Raw genomic sequence first — 21,668 nt, 5'->3', positions numbered from 1 at the left:
GTGTGACTGGATTACACTGCATCATTGTGTAATAATAGACACAGCAGAAATGACTCACTGAGAGATGTATTCATGAGGGAATGAAGGAAAGCTTTAATGCAGCACAGGAGATGCTGACTCACTTCTCATTTCTCAAAGTGCTTTTAAAATGCACAGTAATGTAGCCAATCCACTTCAGCAAATTAAATTCAGATCAGTTGTTTTTCTGAAGAACATTTAAAACAGCAACAAGGCTGTGCAACACAAATAATAAATAATACAATAAAGGCAAAGCAACTTTCAAGGTCTTCTCATATAGAAACGTCTTAATTAAAGGGAAGTGAAAGAAACTAGATCCTATCACAGAACTAACATGTTTCACTCAAACTTCAGAGAGTTACCAAGCTCCATGCCTAAATTCCTCACAAGACAAAAAAAGTTTGCAGATATTCAAGATCAATCATGTTAATTCCCAAAGAAACAGAAACAGGCCAAAAACAATAACCTCTTTTAAATGATTCATTTAATGACTCTTTACTATCATCCTCTCGCATTAGTGGCACACTGTTTCCCCGTTTGACACTGTAAAGCTGCTTTGACACAAGCTGTATTGTATAAGTAAGTGCTATATAAATAAAGGACAAAAACTTTCAACATGGTGTGTCTTTATTGTGTTTATAGTTTTTAATGTTTTTTTTTATCCATAAATATAGGAAATAAATGTCTGATTGCTGTAATGGAAATATAGATTTGAGGGTGAAGATATTTTCTCAAATAAGCTTTATTGAAGACAATGAATAAATAAAGTGAACACAGCAACAAAAAGATGGGAATAGGAGCAAACAGCTAAAAGTCATGACTTCACAGAATCTGAGTCAGCAAAGTGGAAAATTTAAAAGCCAAAAGTTTACATCTTGTACAATTGAATTAACAATGAGCTTATTGACCCCAATATAAGATGACCCTGATTATATGATGACCCCTCTTTTTTTCGAGATGTACCTTTTGGAAAAAAAGCTTTTTTGAAAACCAAATCTTGCGTTTTACTTACGAAAAATATGAAATATTTTAAGAAAAAAAAAAATATATATATATATATATAGATATATATATATATATATATATATATATATATATAACAATGACCGCGTTGACCCCAATATAAAATGACCCCGTTTTAATTTTTGTTTTGAAAGTAATGGTAAGTACTGGTAAAATGTACCAACAATCACTTTTAGATATACAATTAAAATAACAGGTAGTCCATCCGAATTAAAGGTCTATAACATAGTTTATGACAAATCATTATTACCTTTTTAGAGTCAGATAAGGGTCTTGTTACATTTAATTTATGTCAAATTTACTTAAAATTCTTGGAAAATGTCTTACCCAAAAATGATTTTATTTAGTTCAGTACAGTAACATGAAAGTTTCAGACTGATTAAAAACAACTACATCAAAACAACAGCGACAACCCACAGAAGACAATATCCTTAAACAGAAAATATTCCTTTCATCACACATCAACAAAGAACAATTTCCAAGAGAGAAAGGAAATACTTGTTCATTTATCAAAATACGCTGTAATGTTTCGACTGTAACTTTACAGTATTCAAAAAGGAACAGAGATAAAAAGCATAAAAATTGAGCACTATAAAGAATACTTGATACTACATGATTCATAGTAAATGTTCATCAACATCTCAAAATAATGAACGGTTTAAATGTTGAAACAGCAAAAAGCTGAGCAAATAATTAAACTATTTGCAAATATGTTTAAGTAGCAGAAGTGTGCATGCAAATGTGTCAACAGACTTTGGTTATGAGTTGATTAATCATGTCAACATGGATAAAAGTGACTAAAAGTGCTTAAATGTACTGACCTGTCAGTGTATAAGATCATTTAAAAATCCTTTGTATATAATGTGCATGATCATATGCACTTGATCGCAACTGTAAGTTTATTAACATTTGTCAGTATTTTATGTTAATTAATGATCTGTTAAACATTATGTGATGTTCACTAGGTGCCTTAGGAATCATTAAAGTGAGTATTTTCTGTAAAAGCTAGGCTATGTTGATGAAATGAGTTACTTTGCCTGTGTTGTGATCTGCATGATGCCTCCTGCCATTTAAAGGCCATTCAGTAAAGCAATGCTATTCTGGTTCTTTTTTAAAACACATTTTAGCTCTGTGTTGCTTGGTGCATGTCCAGTAGTTTATTTTACAATGTTAATCTCTATACATACAGATTTGTAGCTAGTCTATATATCTAACACTGTTCTCCTTGAATTAGGTTGGTAACCATGTCAGCTTTACATTCAGAAAAACGGATGATCAGCTCTCACACATTACCATGCAGCAGAAGGTGAAACAGCTATGACATCAAACAAAAAGCTTTTTAACTATAAAGTCAAAAAGGACATTGCATTCAGGGAGATTACTGTGTTAAAGCAGGTTTCACTGTATAGAACAGCCTCCAGATGAAGGTCTCGGTCTGTTGTTAATCGCCTCCATCTGCTGTCTGTGCTGTTGCCTCAGCACTTCCAGGTTCTGTGCGTTTCTTCGCTCCTGATCCTCTATCATCTGTGCAAACTCCCTGGACTTCCTGTCCTCTACCTCTTTATTATTCCTCCTCAACTCCTCGATCTCGCTGGCCATTTTGTTGGCTTTCTCTTGAAAGCCCTTCTCCATCAGGGCAGCCTGTTCCCTCAGCTTACTGTCCATGGCGCGCTGTGTCTCCTGCTGTTGGAAGGACATCTCCTCTTCCATCTTCTGTATGACCTGTCTCACCCTCTCTTCATTATTCTGTTCTTCAGTCACCATCTTCTCCTCCAGCTGACGCTGCTTCTCTTCCTGGGCCTTGATCTCTTGTTCCAGAAGGACTGCCCGCTCTCTCTCCTCTGGTCAGCAAAAACACAGTGGTTCAAGAAACAGACATGCTGTAAGTTCAGTGAAGGAGACAAATCTAGCAGCATCATCCCTCTTGTTTGACACACTGAGAAGATAAGTGTTCAAAACAAGCATTCATCCATCCATCCCCTTACTCTGAATTCCCTGGCACCATCCTGTCATTTACCTTAATGCTAACTGTGCTAGTGGGTTGATTCTACTCATATTCTCATGTGCAGGGCTTACTGTTGAAAACACAAAGCTCTCACCGCAAATCTTTCTTTCGTTTTCGGTTAGTTTATCATCAGCCTGCAGAATGGCTGTGGTGACTGCAACCTTTTGCTGTAGAAATTTCTCCAACACCTCTGCAATCTGTGAAGAAACACAGAAAGAGTAAACCTGTTGGTAAAAATATTAATATCTGAAGATGCTTAGTGCTATTGCTTTAACGTAACATTTATCACCTTGACTTCTTGATAAGCCAGTGTATTGTACTGATTCACAATGTCCTCCAGGTCCTGGCAGAAGAGATTGTACCCACCAGCTGTGGCATAAAACCCTTGATTGATCCTCTCTGTCATTGCTTCAGAGAGAACTGATAGAAGACCTTCACATTTAGCCTCAGAGGCCTTCTCATTGTCCTGGAGATACCTATCAAACTGTTGACTGATGGCTTCCTAAAACAGCACAACAACACAGGAAGGATTCTTAACGCTCATCGTTTGAGTTTTCTGTACACTTTATTTCTATCCATCTAGTTACTTACCCAATGCTTTTTTCAAAAGCAACTTGCAAAATGGTATTATTCATCGTATCCTATCCCAACCATTGGGAACTTTCAGTGTCTTGCTCAAGGTCACTTTGACACATAGCCAGAATACACCAGGTTTGAACTGGGAACCTTCTGACTCTCAGACTATTTCTCTACAAGAATACCAAAGTGCATTTATCTGTGCAACAAATGTTGCCCATTTTTTAGAAATTTGAATTAACTGTTACCCATGTTGTTATTGGAGTCTTAGTTCATGTCATTTTCCATAAGGTGACTTAAAGCCATCTATTGTTATAATGTGGCATGTCCACTCCCACCTACCTCTAAAGATGTCAAGAACTTCCCATCACTGTCCCTGAAGGAGCGTTTCATGAAGGTCTGTGTTGCCATGAGACTGAAGCATTGGTGTTCACAGGTGATTTCATTCAGTTCCAGAGGGAAGGACTTCTTCAGCTTCTCCATTCCACTCTGGTACACCTCAAGCCCCTCCTGAAAAGCAGCCTCATTCTCAATCAGTGCCATTGAGATCACAGCATTCTCCAGACACGGCACAGCTCCACTGGCGATGGTTTCTACATAGGTTTTTACAAGATGACCCAGAACTGTAGGAAAGCAGAAGATTCAAACACAAGTAAAGTCAAAAATAAATGGATGCAATTCTATTAGTTTAGTTTTGAAACAGGGTTTATGTCATTAAGTTGTTGATGAATAAAGATGCAAAGATGGAAAACATTAATTCCAGAGCATTAAAACCATAATTCACAAAAAAACAACAACTAATATTTGTATTTTTTTGTTTTGGGTTAAACCATTTTGGTTACTAATAACATCCATTTATATGTAAAAAAAAAACTACAGACAGTTCTCAAATTAAATTCTTCTATATTAAACACAAAAAGACAGAGGTTTGGAATGAAATGAGGTCGTGTAAATGACAGATGACACAAATACACCAATAAAGTATTTGTTGAAAAGCTTGTGGTACTTGAACTGTGGTTCCTATCAATATTGAATGTAGTAGCCAGCCTCGCAGTATGTTTAACTGCCAACACATCCCATAAAGCATTATGTGGTGTGAACAACCTAATCTCATTTGGGGGAAGTGAGGACGAGTGCCACCAAAGACAGGATGGATGCTGAGTTTCTCAGTATCCTTTCCAAATCAGTCGAAGAGCTGGATTTAGAGTAGTACCTGTCAGAGGAGCTATCCCACAGTCGTCTGGATGAATGGTTCCTGCCGGCGCACCGCCAGGCCCCTTGTCAGCATTCCTCTCCATTCTTACTGGAGGTCCATGATGAGCTCACCAGATCATAGCGCACTTACTACTCCGCCTGCCTCCGTACTGCTACTTCATCTGCCCTCACTTCCATCAATGGCGCTGAAGAAAAAAGGTACGATAAGCCACCACCTCTAGAGTAGTCAGTAGCCGCGCACCTCTGTCCGCCCACAACAGCCATCAGCTGGAGAGAAAAGACCGCTCACCCATCCAAGCCGTGTAGGACCACTTCAGCTCTCCTTGGACATGCCTACACTTCAGCTGGACAGGTGGCTTCAGTGCTTCATTCAATGGCGTCCTTCAGGTTTTTCAGGCCAAGATCCTTGCATCCTCTGATTAATCTGGCCTGGATTCTGTGACCCTCAGGCACCTGAGGAGTGCAACCGACCTGGCCCTGCATGCCACCAAGACCACCACTGAGGCGATCGATGGCCAGCCCAATGGTGCTCGAGCGCCATTTCATAGAATATTTAGCTCGAGCTGATGTTAACAGATCAAGGAGGTGGATCCTCTAGGAAGATAAGATCCTCTTTCTCATTGCTCTAGTCTCTCCCAAGGGTGTCTTTGGGCCAGTGGTTGAAGGATTCGTCGAGCGCTTGAAAAGAGACTGGTTCTTTTCTCTGGACCTGAAGGATGAATACTTTTTTACATTCAGATAGCCCCCGTCACAGGATTTTCCTGAGATTCGCATTCGAAGGAGTCGCTTAGTCCTTCCCTTTGGGCTGTCCATGGCCCCCGTGCATGGACGCGGTTCTACTACCTCAATGACTGGCTTGTTCTGGCCCATTTAGAGGCAGATTTAATATCACACATGACCCTTCTCCTCAGCCACCTGGAGTGCCTGGGACTCAGGGTCAATTTTGCCAAAAGCTTGTTACTCAACCAGTGAATATCATGAGATAATCCAAATGAGAGCAGAAGTAATGCCGGAATGGGCTCTGGCCATACGGAGGCTGGCAACCTCCATCAAGATTGGTTCGACTCACCCTCTCAAAGCGTTTCAAAGGATGCTGAGCCTCATGACGGCAGCATTGCCAGCACTACAGTGGCACCACAGGTTCCATCCCATGCGCGACATCATGGACGCCTGTAGATCAGGGTGAATCAGACCTGTGTGACAGCCCTGGCCCCCTGGAAAAACTCCAGCTAGAAGGAACAGGGTGTGACCATAGGTGTGGTTTGCAGAAGGACAGTTGTCACAAAAGATGCCTCCAACTCAGGTTGGGGGCGCTGTGCGAGGACATACTAACTTTTGGCCACTGTTCAATGACAGAAAAAGGCTTTCACATCAACTGATTAGAAATCCTAGCAGTTTGTTGAGCCAGTCAGTTCTTCCTGCCAATCCTAAAAGCGCACCATGTGCTTATCCGATCGGACACCATGTCTGTGGTGTTCTACATAAATTGCCAGGGAGGCCTCTCCTCAAAGTGTCTCTTCACTCTGGTATAGCACTTCCTGGAATGGGCTCAACAAAACCTGTGCTCGCTGGGAGCAGCGCATATACCAGTGGTTTTCAACCTGTGGTCCGCGGCCCGTGGTATTGCAGGTGGGCCGCCAATTATTTTCTGTTCATTTCCAGTCCATTCTAGGGCTGTGCGATTAAAAGAAAACGTCCTAAAATCACGATTTGAGCGTGCGCATATGCCTAACTCCAGGTTCACACACTGTCTGTGATGCGCCTTTTTTCTGAGCCAATGTTGACGGATCAGAGCGTTCTCACTGCGGTAAAAGGCTAGAAATAAAAACGTGCGAAAATAATTCATGTCTAACACATGAGCATAGAGTGAATTTGTTAGTGAACAGGATGCAGTTTAAGTGAGAGGAGACACGTTTTAAGTGTGCACACTCTCTCCTCGCAAAGCAGCGTGTATCTGAGCAAGCACGACCGGTTTTGTGACAGAGCAAAGGAAATCTGCTGCGAACAGAGATATTCGCACTCGTGCATTTTTTTAATGTGCTTTCGCGTTATATTTATGCGCTCTCACTGCTGACCGCATACACATACTGTATACACACTGCAAACACCTGAGGCACCGCTACAATTAATGAGCTCTATGAACAATGCATGGCAAAAAAGAAAAAAAAGTCCCTGTATACGTCTATACATTTTTTTACATCTTCACTATAGTGATAATTTTGACTTATGTCTGTTCTAGAGATGTTACAACTTTTTGATAGAGCTCTGATTGGTTTTCTTTTGGAAATATGTTTCAAATTAATCCTGAATGCATTTATGACTGTAAAAGCACAATTGCAAAATTGATCAAAAAAATTGCTATAGTTTTTTTTTTTTTGTCCATATCGCACAGCCCTAGTTTATTCAATAAATATAGTTTAAAATCTAGCTTCTGAGTACTAAGTTATTAACCCAACAATAGCGGGGTCAGTTAATTTTTTTGAAGTGGGCCACGCAAACATATGTGTTTGGTTGTGTGGGCCGCGAGTTGAAAAAGGTTGGGAACCACTGGCATATACCATTCCGCTGAGATAGGACAGAGAGTGGAGATCCCATTCGCTTGGGTGCTGCTCATGTGGCGACTGGCAGAGCTGCGTGTGTGCTTCAATGTTTGTACAATGAGTTTGTTAAATTGATTTTTTTAAGTATTTAAAGTGAAGATGATAATTCTGAAAGATTGTGCTTTTGCTGCTGCTGATCAACTGGAGAAATAATGCGATCTCAGTTTTGGTTCATGGCAGAGTCTTGGTGGAGCGTGCCAGTGATGACCAGGGAGTTCCTGTCTGGCTTGCGTTCTAATGCCGTTCCTGTCGATTACGCTTGGAATATTCCTGAAGAATTAATTAAGCCTCCTGCAAATTCTCGAGGCCCAAAAAGAAGAGTTAGGATGAAACGCGGGAACCAAGGGGGAGTTTGACGCAGAAAGATTAACTCCATTGCCTGGAATACTTAAAGGCAATGTAAGCTCAAATCAACATAAACTGGATGAATAACAAGCCAATGTGAGTTTTATGCACAAATATAGAAACATACATATACTTGTGACGGTGTGTGTGTTTAGGGAAAAGGAGAGGGTAGATCCAAATGCAGGTATGTTTATTAACAAAAAGGGTAATTCAAAAACAAACAGTCCAAGGTAACAAACAAAACAAAACAAAAGAAGGAACCGGATGAAACGGTACGGGAACTCGGAAGAACGAGAATGTAAGGGGGAGACGAGAACATAGGTATACAGACGGTTAGGACTGCATACAAACAACAGAGAAGGACAGCTATATATAAGGAGAATAATGACAAAGGATTGACAGCACCTGTGCGATTTAATTGGAGTGCAATTACTGTGGAGACAGGACCAGACTAGAGGAATTAAAGTGCCTATGGTGAAGTGCCTAAGGAGGAGTGAGCTCACTAGGGAACACCCAGGAAAACCCAACAGAAAAGGAGGTAGGAGGGAGGTGGAGCGGCGGACTAGGTGGAGGGACGGAGGGTCAGAAAACAGAGACAGGAGAACCAGATACAATGGACAGACAGAGACAAACAACCAGGTGGAATGGAGAGACAAAGACAGGACAACCAGGTAAAATGGAAAAACAGAGACGGAACAACCAGGTGGAATGGAAAGGCAGAGGCAGGAGAGGTGTAACACAAAACAAGGAGTCCAGGAGGGTGGTGGACCAGCAGAGGATAAAGGGGAGGGACGGAGGGCCAGGTCCAAAGAAGGAGATAAACAGAAAAACAAAAACACAAAAACATGGGTCCATGGAAGACATCACGTGATGCCCTCCCGTGCCCACATCCGTGTGGTCCGACCAACGGGAGAACGAACCTCTGACAATCCCATGGCGCCTCCACCAGACTCCAGAAGACCGGTGCCGACCCAACACCGCTCCCGAAGACCACCGGTGACTTGACTCTGTCCTTGAAGACCACCGGTGACTAGCCCTGACTCTGGAGGGTTCACAGGAACCTGACTCGACTCTGGAAAGTTCACTGGAACCTGAATTGACTCTGGAGAGTTCACTGGCACCTGACTTGACTCTGGAAGGTCAACAGGAACTAGCCCTGACTCTGGAGGGTCAATGGTAACTAACCCTGACTCTGGAGGGTCCATGACCATCTGACTCGACTCTGGAGGGTCAACAGGAATCTGACTTGACTCCGGAACAGCATCGGTCACCGCCTCGGCCTCCGGAACAGCATCGGGCACCGCCTCGGTATAGGGCACCACCTCGGCCTCCGGAACAGCATCGGGCACCGCCTCGGCCTCCGGAACAGCATCGGGCACCGCCTCGGCTTCCGGAACAGCATCGGGCACTGCCTCGGCCTCCGGAACAGCATCGGGCACCGCCTCGGCCTCCGGAACAGCATCGGGCACCGCCTCAGCCTCCGGAACAGCATCGGCACCGCCTCGGCCTCCGGAACAGCATCGGGAGCGGCATCGGGCACCACGTCGGGAACGGCCTCGGGCACCGCCTCGTCCTCTGGAACGGCCTCGGGAATGTCCTCCTGGATGGCAGCTGCCCGCTTGGGAACGTCCTCCTGGACGGCAGCAGCCCACACGGGAACGTCCTCCTGGACGGCAGCGGCCCGCTCGAGAACGTTCTCCGGGCTTTGAGGAATGGTAGACGCCTGTCTCCTCCTCCTCCGCCCTCCATGATGGCGAGTTGGTAGCACCTTGTCTGAAGACTCAGGCGTTGAGTCGGCCATCTTGTGCTGTGGCGCTGGGCTGGCGGCCATCTTGTGCTGTGGCTCTGAGCTGGTGGCCATCTTGTGCTGTGGCGCTGGAATGGTTTGCACTCTGCTTTGGCGCTGTGCTGGCGGCCATCTTGCCTCGTGGTGCTGGGTTGGCGGCCATGCCGCGCAGCTGCGCTGGGTTGGCAGCCATTTTGTGCAGCAGCACAGGACTGGCGGCCATCTGGTACCACGGCGCTGGCTCGGCCGATTTGCGTCTCCCTTCTCCTCTCAGGACATACTGGGGAAGTGGTGGCACCCAACCGAATCCTGGGTCAACGGGAGCCCACAGTGGAGATCGCTGCCGGACCTCCTCCCGGCGGTTTGCTCCGGAGCGACCTCCCTTGGTCCCCCGGAACACCACTAGGCTAGAGCCCTCAAAGCCACCTTTCTCCCGCTTGCTGGCTGGGGAGGAAATGGCAGCAGATATACCGCTGGATCCTTGTGGATGGAGTTCTTCTGCGACGGTGTGTGTTTAGGGAAAACACAATGACAGGGTAGATCCAAATGCAGGTATGTTTATTAACAAAAAGGGTAATTCAAAAACAAACAGTCCAAGGTAACAAACAAAGCAAAACAAAAAAAGGGAACCGGATGAAACGGTACGGGAACTCGGAAGAACGAGAATGTAATGGGGAGACGAGAACATAGGTATACAGACGGTAAGGACTGCATACAAACAACAGAGAAGGACAGCTATATATAAGGAGAATAATGACAAAGGATTGACCAGACTAGAGGAATTAAAGTGCCTATGGTGAAGTGCCTAAGGAGAAGTGAGCTCACTAGGGGGCACCCAGGAAAACAGAGACTGACAGCGTGATAATAATGGCATTCATTGAAAGTTGGTTGGATGACTCAGTTGCTAATAGCACTTTATGGATCAAGGGACACCTTTTAGGCTGGACAGAGATAAAGATACTACTTGGGAAAGACGTGGAGGCCCAAGAAAAAGGGGCAATAGAGGATGGGTGCTTGTTAATACAAGTAATACAGTTGTTACAAATATACAATTAAAAGAGAAGTCAGCTCTGTAATATTTTCAGACTTTATTGTAGATGTATTGATTAGAGTGGGCTCTCCCTCACTCTCTGAGCATGCTTTTGCCTCATCAATGGAAGTAGTGGAGAGTGGGGTAAGTTGACCCCCCCCCCCTTCTTGGCCACTATACACTTTTCCTGTCGTGTGACCATTTATTTTGGAACCACCAATCATTTCTGCCAGATTGTGATAAGGAGAAACACACGGGAGGAGTGGAAGGCACCTATTACTTAAACAGTTTTTGGTTTCTTAAAGTAATAACAGATGTAATGGTTGTTACATCAAAGCAAATTTATCCAGGTCTAAAAATATATATGATACATATAGATGATTTAGAAAATAAAACCATGTCAATCATTTAGAATAATTAAATATTAGCCTGAACGGGTAAGCTACAGTAGCTATTTTTTTCCAAAATGGCAGCTACGGGTAAAAGTGAGCCAAATGTTGTGGGGTAAATTGAGCATTTTAATTTACCCCACCATAAGGCACTGTAGTTAAGTTAAATCTCTGAATTATAAACTGGTATTTAAAGTGATATTACTAGTTTAATTTATCATATAGATATTATTAGTAGTTTATTTTATAGGGACAGTGTACAAGTGCACCAAATCTTTCTCTGATGAGAACCAGAAAATACTTTTCATCACATTATAATCAGATATTGTCACGATCATTAGCTGGAGTGCCCATGAACTTCAGTAGAGGGCACTCCACTCAGGAACATTCCACCCATCAACCACCAGATGTCACCATATCACTTGGACACTAGCCCCTCTCATCTGTTGCACCATTCTTAATAAAAGTTCTGCATATGGATCCGAACGTCTCTGGCTCATCGTTACAGATATAGCTTTTCACCTGTAGACACTCATGGTCAACAAACTCTCTGTTTAGTCAAACTGTTAAATCAGTGGTTTTCAACCTGTAGGTTTTGCAGGTGGGCCACCAATTACTATTAAAAGAAATATACATTTTTACATACATGAATAATATTAATAAGTCATAACATAATAATTTCATATAATTAACAAAATAAATATTAAACTGTAACTATGCTTCCAGTATTCGAGCTCGTTGATTGGTTTAAGAATAAACTGCCAATTTATCTTAGATATTTTTGCTGCATATGCTACAGAACAACAGTAGTTTTGCTGAGCGGTGCCAACCAGTTATTTTCTGACCATTGCCAGTTCATTCAATAAAGACAGTTAACAATCTAGCTTCTGAGTGCTTAAGTCAAGTTATTAACCCAACAATAACTGGGTCAGTTAATTGTTTTGCAGTGGGCTGCGCAAACATATTTGTTTGGTTGTGTGGGCCATGAGTTGAAAAAGGTTGGAAACGACTGTGCTAAATATTCTATATGATGATTTGCCTGCTGGCTTGCTGGAGCTTTGAATTCACATTTAATGTAGAACGGCCTTTAGCAGCTGATTAAGGTAAAGGGCGAATGGCTCTAGCCACCGGGACACCCCTCTGTGCACAGCCCTGAATAGGTTACATGTGCTGCCTGTGCTGATTAAGTTTTTAGATCGATGTTATGGACCGAATCTAGGAGCAGTTATGTCTCTGTCACTACCACCTTTTGGATCATCTGATCATAATATTGAAGTTGTAAAGGGTTGTTTCTATTGCACAGACTGGAATATGTTTTTGAACACATGTTGTGATCTTAATGAACAGGTGTTTACCATTTCTAAATATATTACTTTCTGTGCTGATACTGTCATAATTCCAAAAATATAATTTTGTATCCCAATAATAAACCTTGTGTTACGAAGGAGTTCCCTTTCAATACTTCACTCGTACTGCGTCGAAGACGCATATGGGAAAAACCCCTTTTTTCTACTGAACTGAAGCTTTATTGAATCACGCAGTGAAACTGCACAGCCATTGGATCGTGCAGTGTTATTAAAACAATCCAATGGCTTGGCAGCGGTGCTGCACGAACCTATGGCAGCGAAGCCCGCCAAAGCCCGCCGAAATGGGCGGGGAATCTGGCTATATATTGCCCGCTTCGCCACAGGAATTCAGATTATTTCTCCTTCAGCGACGACGTCACACCGCTTCGCTGATCTCAGCTGAACTGCTCGCCGTTGACACGCCTCGCACTGGAACACGACTGCCAGTCCCCACTGCAGATTCTTTGCTTCCCTGCGGCCATCCGGTGAGAGAGAGAGAGAGAAACAAAAGCGGAAATTTCTCTAAAAGAGCCTTTCTAACGGCGTTGTTTCAAATGCCGTCTCGTCATTGCAGGGGCTCTGCACGCTGATGACGGGCACAGCGAGTGTGTTGCATGCTTGGGGAAACCCCACGCTGACACAGCACTCGCGGGGAATTCATGTTCTCATTGCGAGAACATGAATATCGCCTCTCTGCGCTCGCGAATCGTTTTCTTTTCAGAGAGCGATCTCGCTCCTCGCACCCTCCCTTTTTCTTCGCCGAGCATTTCACAGAGGCGCAGAAGTTGTCCCAGGCAATGCGACACTTCCTGCCGAAGCGCGCTTCATCTGCTGCTGCCAGTCGCCCCAGACAGGTGCCGACTTGTCAGCCTCCTAAGCAAGCGCCCGCTGCTACCACCGCGGCCCAGCCGGTGAAGCCCGAGCCTCGACATCGTTCTCCCTCGGCCACCAGATGATATCAGTTTCCTAAGCGCATGGGACCCCGGCCCAAGATAGTGCTGGACCCTGCGCCGCCACCGTCATCCTGATCGACAGGAAAGAAAGAAGAGGGGACTAAGTCTCGCCACAGCCGGACCACCCCCCAAACTGCCCCATGTGTTCTACCGTCCATCTCCAGATGTCGATGAAGTTGTTCCTGCTGCAAACAATGGGCCCTTGTTAGCGCCCAGACAGCAAAACGCTGTTATAGTGCAAAAAATAAAACACACACTCCTTCACAAAAAGAGCAGTTTTCCTCACAAAACACTCACGAGTGCTATGTCCCCCCACCGCGGTCAATCACTCGAGTTAATACAACCTCTGTCCATCCGGGCCTCACAATGGCAAGCCATTCCCGGGGTATCAGATTGAGTCATGGGAGTAATAAAACACGGCTATTCCCTTCAGTTTGCACGATGGCCACCACGCTTTCGCGGGGCGGTCACCACTTTGGTGCACAACGAGAACGCTCACGTTCTTCGTGCCGAAGTGGAAAATCTGCTGGTGAAGGGAGCTATAGAAATTGTTCCCCCAGCACAGCGCGACTCAGGGTTTTACAGCCGTTACTTCCTAGTTCCCAAGAAGGATGGCGGGCTGCGCCCCATCCTCGATTTAAGACATCTGAACCGTGTCCTCATGAGACGGCACTTCAGAATGTTCACATTGAAACAAATCCTCTCGCAAATACGCTCAGGGGATTGGTTCTTTTCGCTGGATCTGAAAGACGCTTACTTTCACATCCAGATAGCCCCCAGTCACAGGCCGTTCTTGAGATTTGCCTTCGAGGGCATGGCTTACCAATACAAGGTACTCCCCTTTGGGCTGTCTCTGGCGCCTCGCACGTTCACAAAGTGCATGGATGCGGCTCTCTCCCCTCTCAGGCAGAAGGGAATCTGCATTCTCAATTACCTCAACGACTGGCTAGTTCTGGCTCAGTCAGAGAGGGAGGCATTGGGTTACAGAACTGTGCTCCTCAGCCATCTGGAATGCCTGGGGCTCAGTGTGAATTTCGTCAAGAGCTCACTGTCCCCCAGCCAACAGATATCGTTTCTGGGAACAGTGTTAGACTCAGTGACGATGAGGGCAACAATGGTGAAGGAGCATGCTGCGGCTCTACAGCGACTTGCGGCCTCTTTCAAAATAGGTGCTTCTCGACCCCTAAAGACATTCCAGAAGCTGCTGGGTTTATGGCGGCGGCATCACCGGTGCTGGAGCTCGGGCTGCCACGTATGCCCCCTCCAATATTGGTTGAAACCGCGTGTTCCACCTCATGCATGGCGTCATGGACGCTTGAATATCAAGGTGAGTCAGGACTGTATTTCGGCCCTGACCCCTTGGAGGAACATGCAATGGATGGAACGGGGTGCTCCACTTGGTATGGTTTGCAGAAGGAAAGTGATCTCCACAGACGCGTCCAACAAGGGTTGGGGCGCGCTGTGCGAAGGGAAACCCGCTTTCGGCCAATGGTCGAAAGAGGAGAGCAGGCTTCACATCAACTGCCTCGAGATGATTGCAGTTCAACGAGCCTGCCAGAGCTTCCTGTCAGACCTAAAGAGCCACCACATACTGGTCAGATCGGACAGCATGACGGTGGTCTCTTACATAAATCACCAAGGTGGGCTGTCATCGACACGTCTCTTCAGACTAACGTCGCGACTGCTGGAATGGACCAAAAGCAATTTGGGGTCCCTGAGAGCAGTGCATCTTCCGGGCAAGCTGAACAAGGGCGCAGATATGCTGTCAAGAAGCGGAGTCTCCTCAGAAGAGTGGAGACTCCATCCGCAGACAGTTCAGAAGATATGGGAGGTCTTTGGCAGAGCGGAAATAGACCTCTTTGCCTCAAAAGACAACTCTCATTGCCCAATATATTTTTCCAAGATCGAGGATGCGTTGTCCCAGGACTGGCCCAACCATCTTCTTTATGCTTTTCCTCCAGTTCCTCTGATTCCCCAAGTAATCAGGCGGGTCAGGGACCAGAGATGCAGGGTTCTGCTTGTAGTCCCATTCTGGGAAAATCAGCACTGGCTAGCCGACCTGTCGCAGATGCTGACTGTAGCCCCATGGCCCGTTCCCCTGAGACGGGACCTCCTTTCTCAGGCAGACGGGACGATTTGGCATCCACACCCAGAGAAGTGGTCTCTGCACCTTTGGTCGCTCGACGGGAGCCCGCGGGACTCCCTGAGCGTGTGCTAGACACAATTTCACAGGCTAGAGCTCCATCTACACGACGCCTCTATGCCTCCAAATGGTCTGTGTTCTCCACATGGTGCTCAGACCATGGTGAAAACCCGACCTCTTGTGATGTATAAGTGATACTGTCATTTTTGCAAAAGCTCTTGGAGAAGGGACGCTCAAGGTCTATGTAGCAACTATAGCGGCGTCACAAGTCCTTATTGCAGGACAGTCGGTGGGAAGAAACAACTTAGTCGTCCGATTTATGAGAGGTGCCAGACGGCTTCATCCGCCTTGCCCACCCACCGTCCCTTCTTGGGACCTGCCCACGGTGCTGAGAGCCCTGAAGGGGGCCCCCTTTGAACCGCTACAGTTCATAGGCCTTAAAGCCCTGTCGCTAAAGACCGCTCTGCTGTTGGCACTAGCGTCTGTTAAGCGTGTGGGCGATTTGAAAGCACTTTCGATAAGCCCTGATTGCCTAGAATTCGGGCCTAACGACTCGAGGGTCGTCCTGAAACCGAGGCATGGCTATGTGCCAAAGGTGCTCTCCACACCCTTTAGAGCACAAGTGGTCACCCTCTCTGCATTACAAAACACAGAGGAGGATCCAGGGCTGAATCTACTTTGCCCAGTGAGGGCTCTAAAAGTCTACATAGAGCATTCTGCGCCAATAAGACGATCAGAACAGCTCTTCATATGCTTTTGAAACCGCACCAGAGGGTTACCGGTCTCTAAGCAAAGACTTTCAAGGTGGATTTTTGATGCAATCCAGCCAGCCTACTCTTCTCTGGGCCTGCAAAGCCCAATTGGAGTAAGAGCCCATTTGATGAGAGCAGTGTCTTCGTCTTGGTCATGGTCTAGTGGTGTGACTATCGCAGAAATTTGTGAGGCGGCTGGCTGGAGCTCGCCGTCCACATTTGCTAGATTTTACAATCTAGACGTCCCGGCACTTCATGCTAGGGTACTTTCTGTGTGAAGGTCACCTTCTTGTTCCTCATTTGCATGCTCTTGGCCATTCTTGCCCAAGGCTCAAACTTTACTCGTATGCACTCGGTCCCTTGGGTACTGAGGCGATACGAACACGGGATGATCAGGCTAGGCCAGACGTAACCTCATTAAGCTTATTCTGCCCCTAGTTGCTATTGTCATATTTTGGTTTAACAAATCAAGTGTGATTGCGTTGGTCGTCCTCCCTTCTTAGCATGGTGTGATTGAACTGGGTTCCCAAATGCGTCTTCGACGCAGTACGAGTGAAGTATTGAAAGGGAATGTACTCGGTTACTAACGTAAACTCGGTTCCCTGAAATACGGGAACGAGTACTGCGTTCCTTGCCATGGTAAAAAGGCTGCACAACTCAGTCGTCGAAGTAACCTGAATTCCTGTGGCAAAGCGGCCAATATATAGCCAGATTCCCCACCCATTTCGGCTGGCTTTGGCGGGCTTAACTGCCATAGGTTCGTGCAGCACCGCTGCCAAGCCATTGGTTTGTTTTAATAACACTGCACGATCCAATGGCTGTGCAGTTTCACTGCGTGATTGAATAAGGCTTCAGTTCAGGAGAAAAAAGGGTTTTTTCCCATATGCGTCTTCGACGCAGTACTCGTTCCCGTATTTCAGGGAACCGAGGTTACGTTAGTAACCGAGTACGTTTTCAGGTTTGGTGAATATGAAGAAGAGACAATTTAACTCAGGAGCTTATGAGGAGAAAAAACAGATAAGCAGGGAAGATGAAAGGCCAGTAAAAATAGCTAAAAATAATTATAAAAATAAGATTGAGGGTGTGTTTTTGCAAGGTAATCTTAAAGCTGGCTGAAAAGGAATTAAGAGAAATGGCTGAAGTAAATACTTCTGCTATACGTGATGAGATGGTACTTCTTATAGATAATGTTAGCAAGATGGCACTTTTTAAAGATAATATTAGTTCTTCTAATAATTTTAAATTGAATATATCTGACATTTTGTAACAGTTGAAGGCTACACCGCTGGCCCCAGACACAGATGGTATATGTGGTTGAACACTGTGCTCAACAGCTTAGTGGAGTTCTCCAATTACTTTTTCAGTCTTCTATAGATCTAGGGTACCTGATTTGTGAAAAAGCTCAATTATTGTACCTATACCTAAAAAAGTAAAGCCAAAATTTGATGAATAATGATAAATGAATAATGATAATGATAAATTTGCATTCCCATTTGCTCAAATAGCAAAAGAAAAACTCAATAATAATGTTTTCATGACTTTCAATAAAAGGAAAAAAATTGAGAGCGACTGATAACGTCAGTCAGAAGAGAGAGAGTGATGTCAAATTTTCCGTCCCTCCCGTAGACACGTCATTAGATACACCCCCACATTAGCATTAACTGTTTTTTTTGTAATTTGCTGCAAAGGTGTTATAATACAAAGAACAGTGTTATAAATGTACAAATATTTTTTTTTGTAGATATATTTTTTTACAGATATAAAAACCTTTGAGGATTTACGATGATGATGACGGTTAAACACGTCATCCCAGTCTTGTGTAAAGGGTCCATAGGTGCTATAAAAATGGTTTGATCTGGTTAGCCACTGCTACATGAATCTACGAGTTACCTCTGCCGGTGACCGTGTGTCCATCTTTCAGATTTTTCACTTGGCTCTGGTCAAAGATAAACTGGCAGAAACGATTCGTGACCTCCAAGAATCGTTCTGAAATCTCCCCTGGGTCCAGTGTTTCCAGATAAGATACTTTGTCTGGATTGGTTGGGAATGGGAAGGTGAAACATTTCCGAGATGGGAAGTATTTGCGAATGCACTCTCTTGGAAGGTTGTAATTGTTCACTTGCATCGAGTTACCTTCAAAAGAAAAACACAAAGCTGTCCTTCAGTCAAAATACACAGTGAAAACTGTATCATCAAAGAAACTGCTAGCTTGTCAACATGTTATTGATCAATGATCTTGGCTATCACTGGAGATAAACACAGAGAGCTAAAATCATTGACTGGAAGTGGATTTGTTTGCTAACAGAATGACAAAGCACATGTTCTGACAAAGCTGGTAATAAAACTTTCAGGGTTAAATATTACCTAGTTTTAGCTTCAGAGCAAACTCTAGGTATTCGTCCTCTGTTGCATCTTTCTCATTGATTTTAAGCTGCAGAGTAAAGTCCCTCACAGCCCAGATGAAGCTAGGGAAGAACTTGACAAACTCTCCGTCATCTACGACTTCATCAGGTGACTTGATCTTGATGTACTCCGTTAGCTCAGTGACATATCTGTTCAGTGGGAGTCAAAGGACTGTTGAACATTCACTGCAATATTGTAAACTGAGAACAGCTGTACCAGAGCAATCCCAGCTCATGGGCAATTTACAAAAGACAACCATAATTTGGGGGTAGCTTTACATGGAGTCTTTCTTATTTACATATTACTAAACTATTAACCTAAATACTCGACCAGCTCACATATCAAACAAACTTGTTGTTGATCAGAAGGATACTGCAGTTCCTCTATAGCCCTGTTGTCAATAGTTCCTCGGCTGTTCAGGACTAGAGTGCTACTCAGAAGGACAGCCAAAGAGAAGATCCTGGTGTCATGCACTGAGTCGCCCTGAAACAGACCAGACATGAAGACATGAGACCACAGCCCATAACAGACACACAGTTCCTGATACTGAATCTGTGATTGTGAGATTGGTGTACACCGTGATATCTCTTTGGATTGGGTCGGTCACTACAAGCAGGCCACTAGGCCTGGACAACTGACCAACCATCAGACAGAAAGACCTATAGATAATATATGACAGAAGTACTTTAGTTTGTCACCTTGTCCACGTCTCCGAGTCCCTCGGTGTCCAGCAGCACCAGAGTGGTTCCAGGTTTAGTGGGGTGAGGCACGCACCACATCCAGATGCCCTTCGTCTTGGACTCGATTGTGCTGCCCAGTGCAAACCCTGAGAACCACACACCAGAAACCCCACAATGACTTGCATGCACTCATCTGGAGGACACGAGTGTTTGGATGACATCAGTGCTGCTGACCTGTTTGCTTCCCTGCCAGTCGATTCATCAGGTAGGACTTCCCAGTTCGGTAGAGACCCACCACGGCCACCACCACCACGGGCTGCTGGATCTGCTCCAGAACCTGCAACGCTGACCGCTGGACACACAGCTTCCCATCGGACGCCGTGTCAATCAAGCACACTGGTTTGTCCATGGCCACTGGAGACACAAACACATTCACTTCAACCATTACTCCAGTAATCCTGCTTTACAGTTAGTCTGACTCATTGTCACATGAATTGGTTTCATAAATGAAAATGACCGTCGCTCAAGCTCAGTGAGTGTGGCATCTTTTGCTGGGAAACTAACCTAATCAGGAGCAGGCTAACTATCAGGTTCAGATGAGCTCCTCTAACACTGAGCAACAGAAACACAATGATATCACCACTGACTCTCTCACATACTGTTATTAGTACAAAAATACAAGCATACAGAATATACACCTTAAACAATCAAATAAAAACATAGGCTACAACTGACTGTATTTAATGTATTGAGCCCAAGATTTAAAGACTTTGGTTAAAGATATATTAAACCATTTTATCATGCTGCTACATGTGCTACGCAGCCTTTCTCTCTGATTTTATGTCAGCTAGACTTTATGGTTATTAGTAGAACATTATGATGTAAAATTGCTCTTTAAACCATTAAAACAGACTATATCTCATATGATAAGAGGAATACACATGAACTCATTTGAGCTAGTAGTTAGGGTGGTACTGGCCAGCTTACATGTGATTCACAGTTACTGCTATCATAAAAACACACTTATACTGTATGTAGAATTAAGATGTACATGTGTCAGATGAGAAATACCCCTGTGACGTGTCAGTTATAGACTGATGAAAACACAAGGTCTCAAAGCATTAAACGGCACAGATGTATTCTCTGTTTGTGATGGTGGATCGATGTGATCCAGGATCCATATTAAGGACTGCCTAAGAATAAGATGCACATCAAATTATCCTGACCCTGATTGTGTGAAGTCAAACTCTCGTTCATGAAATCACTTTAGTCCCGAGTGATTTGTTTGGTAATTTCAAGACAGGTTTTGGACTTTAATCCCCGCTTTTCTCAGGGTCTTTTATGAAACAGCCCCCAGAACATCTATCAAGATAAGTCAGATTGTAGAGACACACACACACACACACACACAGAGTGCTAAATGAAATCAGCAGCACAATCTCAAAGACACAGGGTCACACATGATCAACTGCAGGATCAAACATGAAGAATGTTCTGCTGACTGTGAAACACTGAACATTGATTGTTTGCAGTTATAAGAGCAGCACAAGTGCTAGAATGATCTGAATGTAGGAACAGCTCTTACCTGATTTAATTCACTCCAGTCTAACTCCAGTCTGTGTTGTGTTTATGTCCTAGCTTCCTGATATTCTAGCAGTGTCTCTTAGACACACCCTCCGCTCCAGAATCTGGGTGCTGATTGGTGGAGAGTGAGTTAGGGGCGGTCCCTGGTCTCTGATTGGAGCTCCTCCTATTGACTGAGCAAACAGCAATCTGCACTTTCTCTCTTAGTTTCAGTTTCACAAGCAGCGACTGCAGACTGGAAAACACGTGACAGCAGACACAAGAACCTTGGACTGTTTCCAGAATGAGCAGCCACATAAAAAGATCAGATGCTTTCCTGTTTGTGGTACTATATCACACAGATTGGCATGACATCTTGTACACCTGAGCTGTGAACAACAAAAGCTGATCAGTGATATTCCAGAAATAAGAAGAGTACAGTAGATTGTCTGTGATAAACCTGGTTTCTGATGACACTGAATGGATACTCCTCCAGAGTATCAGACTTATAAAGTGTTCCAGACAGCTGCTGGTGGAACTGTACTGAGCTGCATCATCTCCACCAAACATTATGAAAGAGTCCTCCATCATGTGTGTGTGTGTGTGTGTGTCTCTTTATTAGCTTTTGCATTATGCCTTCACGCCACTAGGTGTCATTACTTTAGTTAATATTTTTTACCCAAACATAGCATGTTTGAGAGTAATTCTAATAATATCGTGAATGAAAATGAAAGATCAGCTCGGACGGAGAGTAAAGTTGAGGCATGGAAAGAGTGCATTAGATATAACACTTAATACAGTGAAATGTCTTATAACCAAATCTACATACTGATCATCTTTT

At 44.4% G+C, this 21,668-nt stretch overlaps 1 protein-coding gene across 3 annotated transcripts; it reads right to left on the bottom strand.

Annotated features, from left to right (window-relative positions):
• Nucleotides 1-1,180: 1,180 nt before the first annotated feature.
• On the bottom strand, nucleotides 1,181-21,002 carry LOC113046559 (guanylate-binding protein 1-like). Of its 3 annotated transcripts, XM_026207377.1 has the most exons (11): nucleotides 20,850-20,900; nucleotides 19,829-19,876; nucleotides 19,499-19,678; nucleotides 19,283-19,410; nucleotides 18,958-19,067; nucleotides 18,546-18,733; nucleotides 18,072-18,314; nucleotides 3,965-4,245; nucleotides 3,336-3,548; nucleotides 3,141-3,243; nucleotides 1,181-2,882 (listed from the first exon to the last, which is right to left on the bottom strand). In XM_026207377.1, the coding sequence occupies exons 3-11, from the start codon at nucleotides 19,671-19,673 to the stop codon at nucleotides 2,440-2,442; spliced, it is 1,884 nt and encodes a 627-aa protein (XP_026063162.1). In that variant the 5' UTR covers nucleotides 19,674-19,678; nucleotides 19,829-19,876; nucleotides 20,850-20,900; the 3' UTR covers nucleotides 1,181-2,439. The 3 variants fall into 3 exon arrangements, with proteins under 3 accessions (XP_026063162.1, XP_026063160.1, XP_026063163.1); XM_026207375.1 differs by lacking the exon at nucleotides 19,829-19,876 and having other exon boundaries at nucleotides 20,850-21,002; XM_026207378.1 differs by lacking the exon at nucleotides 19,829-19,876 and having other exon boundaries at nucleotides 19,499-19,699; nucleotides 20,850-20,898.
• Nucleotides 21,003-21,668: the final 666 nt, after the last annotated feature.

Source organism: Carassius auratus, chromosome 28 (assembly GCF_003368295.1).
Source record: "Carassius auratus strain Wakin chromosome 28, ASM336829v1, whole genome shotgun sequence".
Classification (NCBI taxonomy): Eukaryota; Metazoa; Chordata; class Actinopteri; order Cypriniformes; family Cyprinidae; genus Carassius; species Carassius auratus.
The sequence above is the reverse complement of the archived record's forward strand: the minus strand, read 5'-3'. Positions and strand labels throughout refer to the sequence as shown.

Excerpts from the sequence above, each read along its gene's own strand:
- LOC113046559 (XM_026207375.1), bottom strand. The coding sequence starts at position 19,673 with ATGGACAAACCAGTGTGCTTGATTGACACGGCGTCCGATGGGAAGCTG. Across the intron at positions 19,068-19,282 it reads GACTCGGAGACGTGGACAAG|GGCGACTCAGTGCATGACAC; the intron begins GTGACAAACTAA and ends GGTCTGTTTCAG. Across the intron at positions 3,549-3,964 it reads AGTTCTTGACATCTTTAGAG|GAAGCCATCAGTCAACAGTT; the intron begins GTAGGTGGGAGT and ends GTGCTGTTTTAG.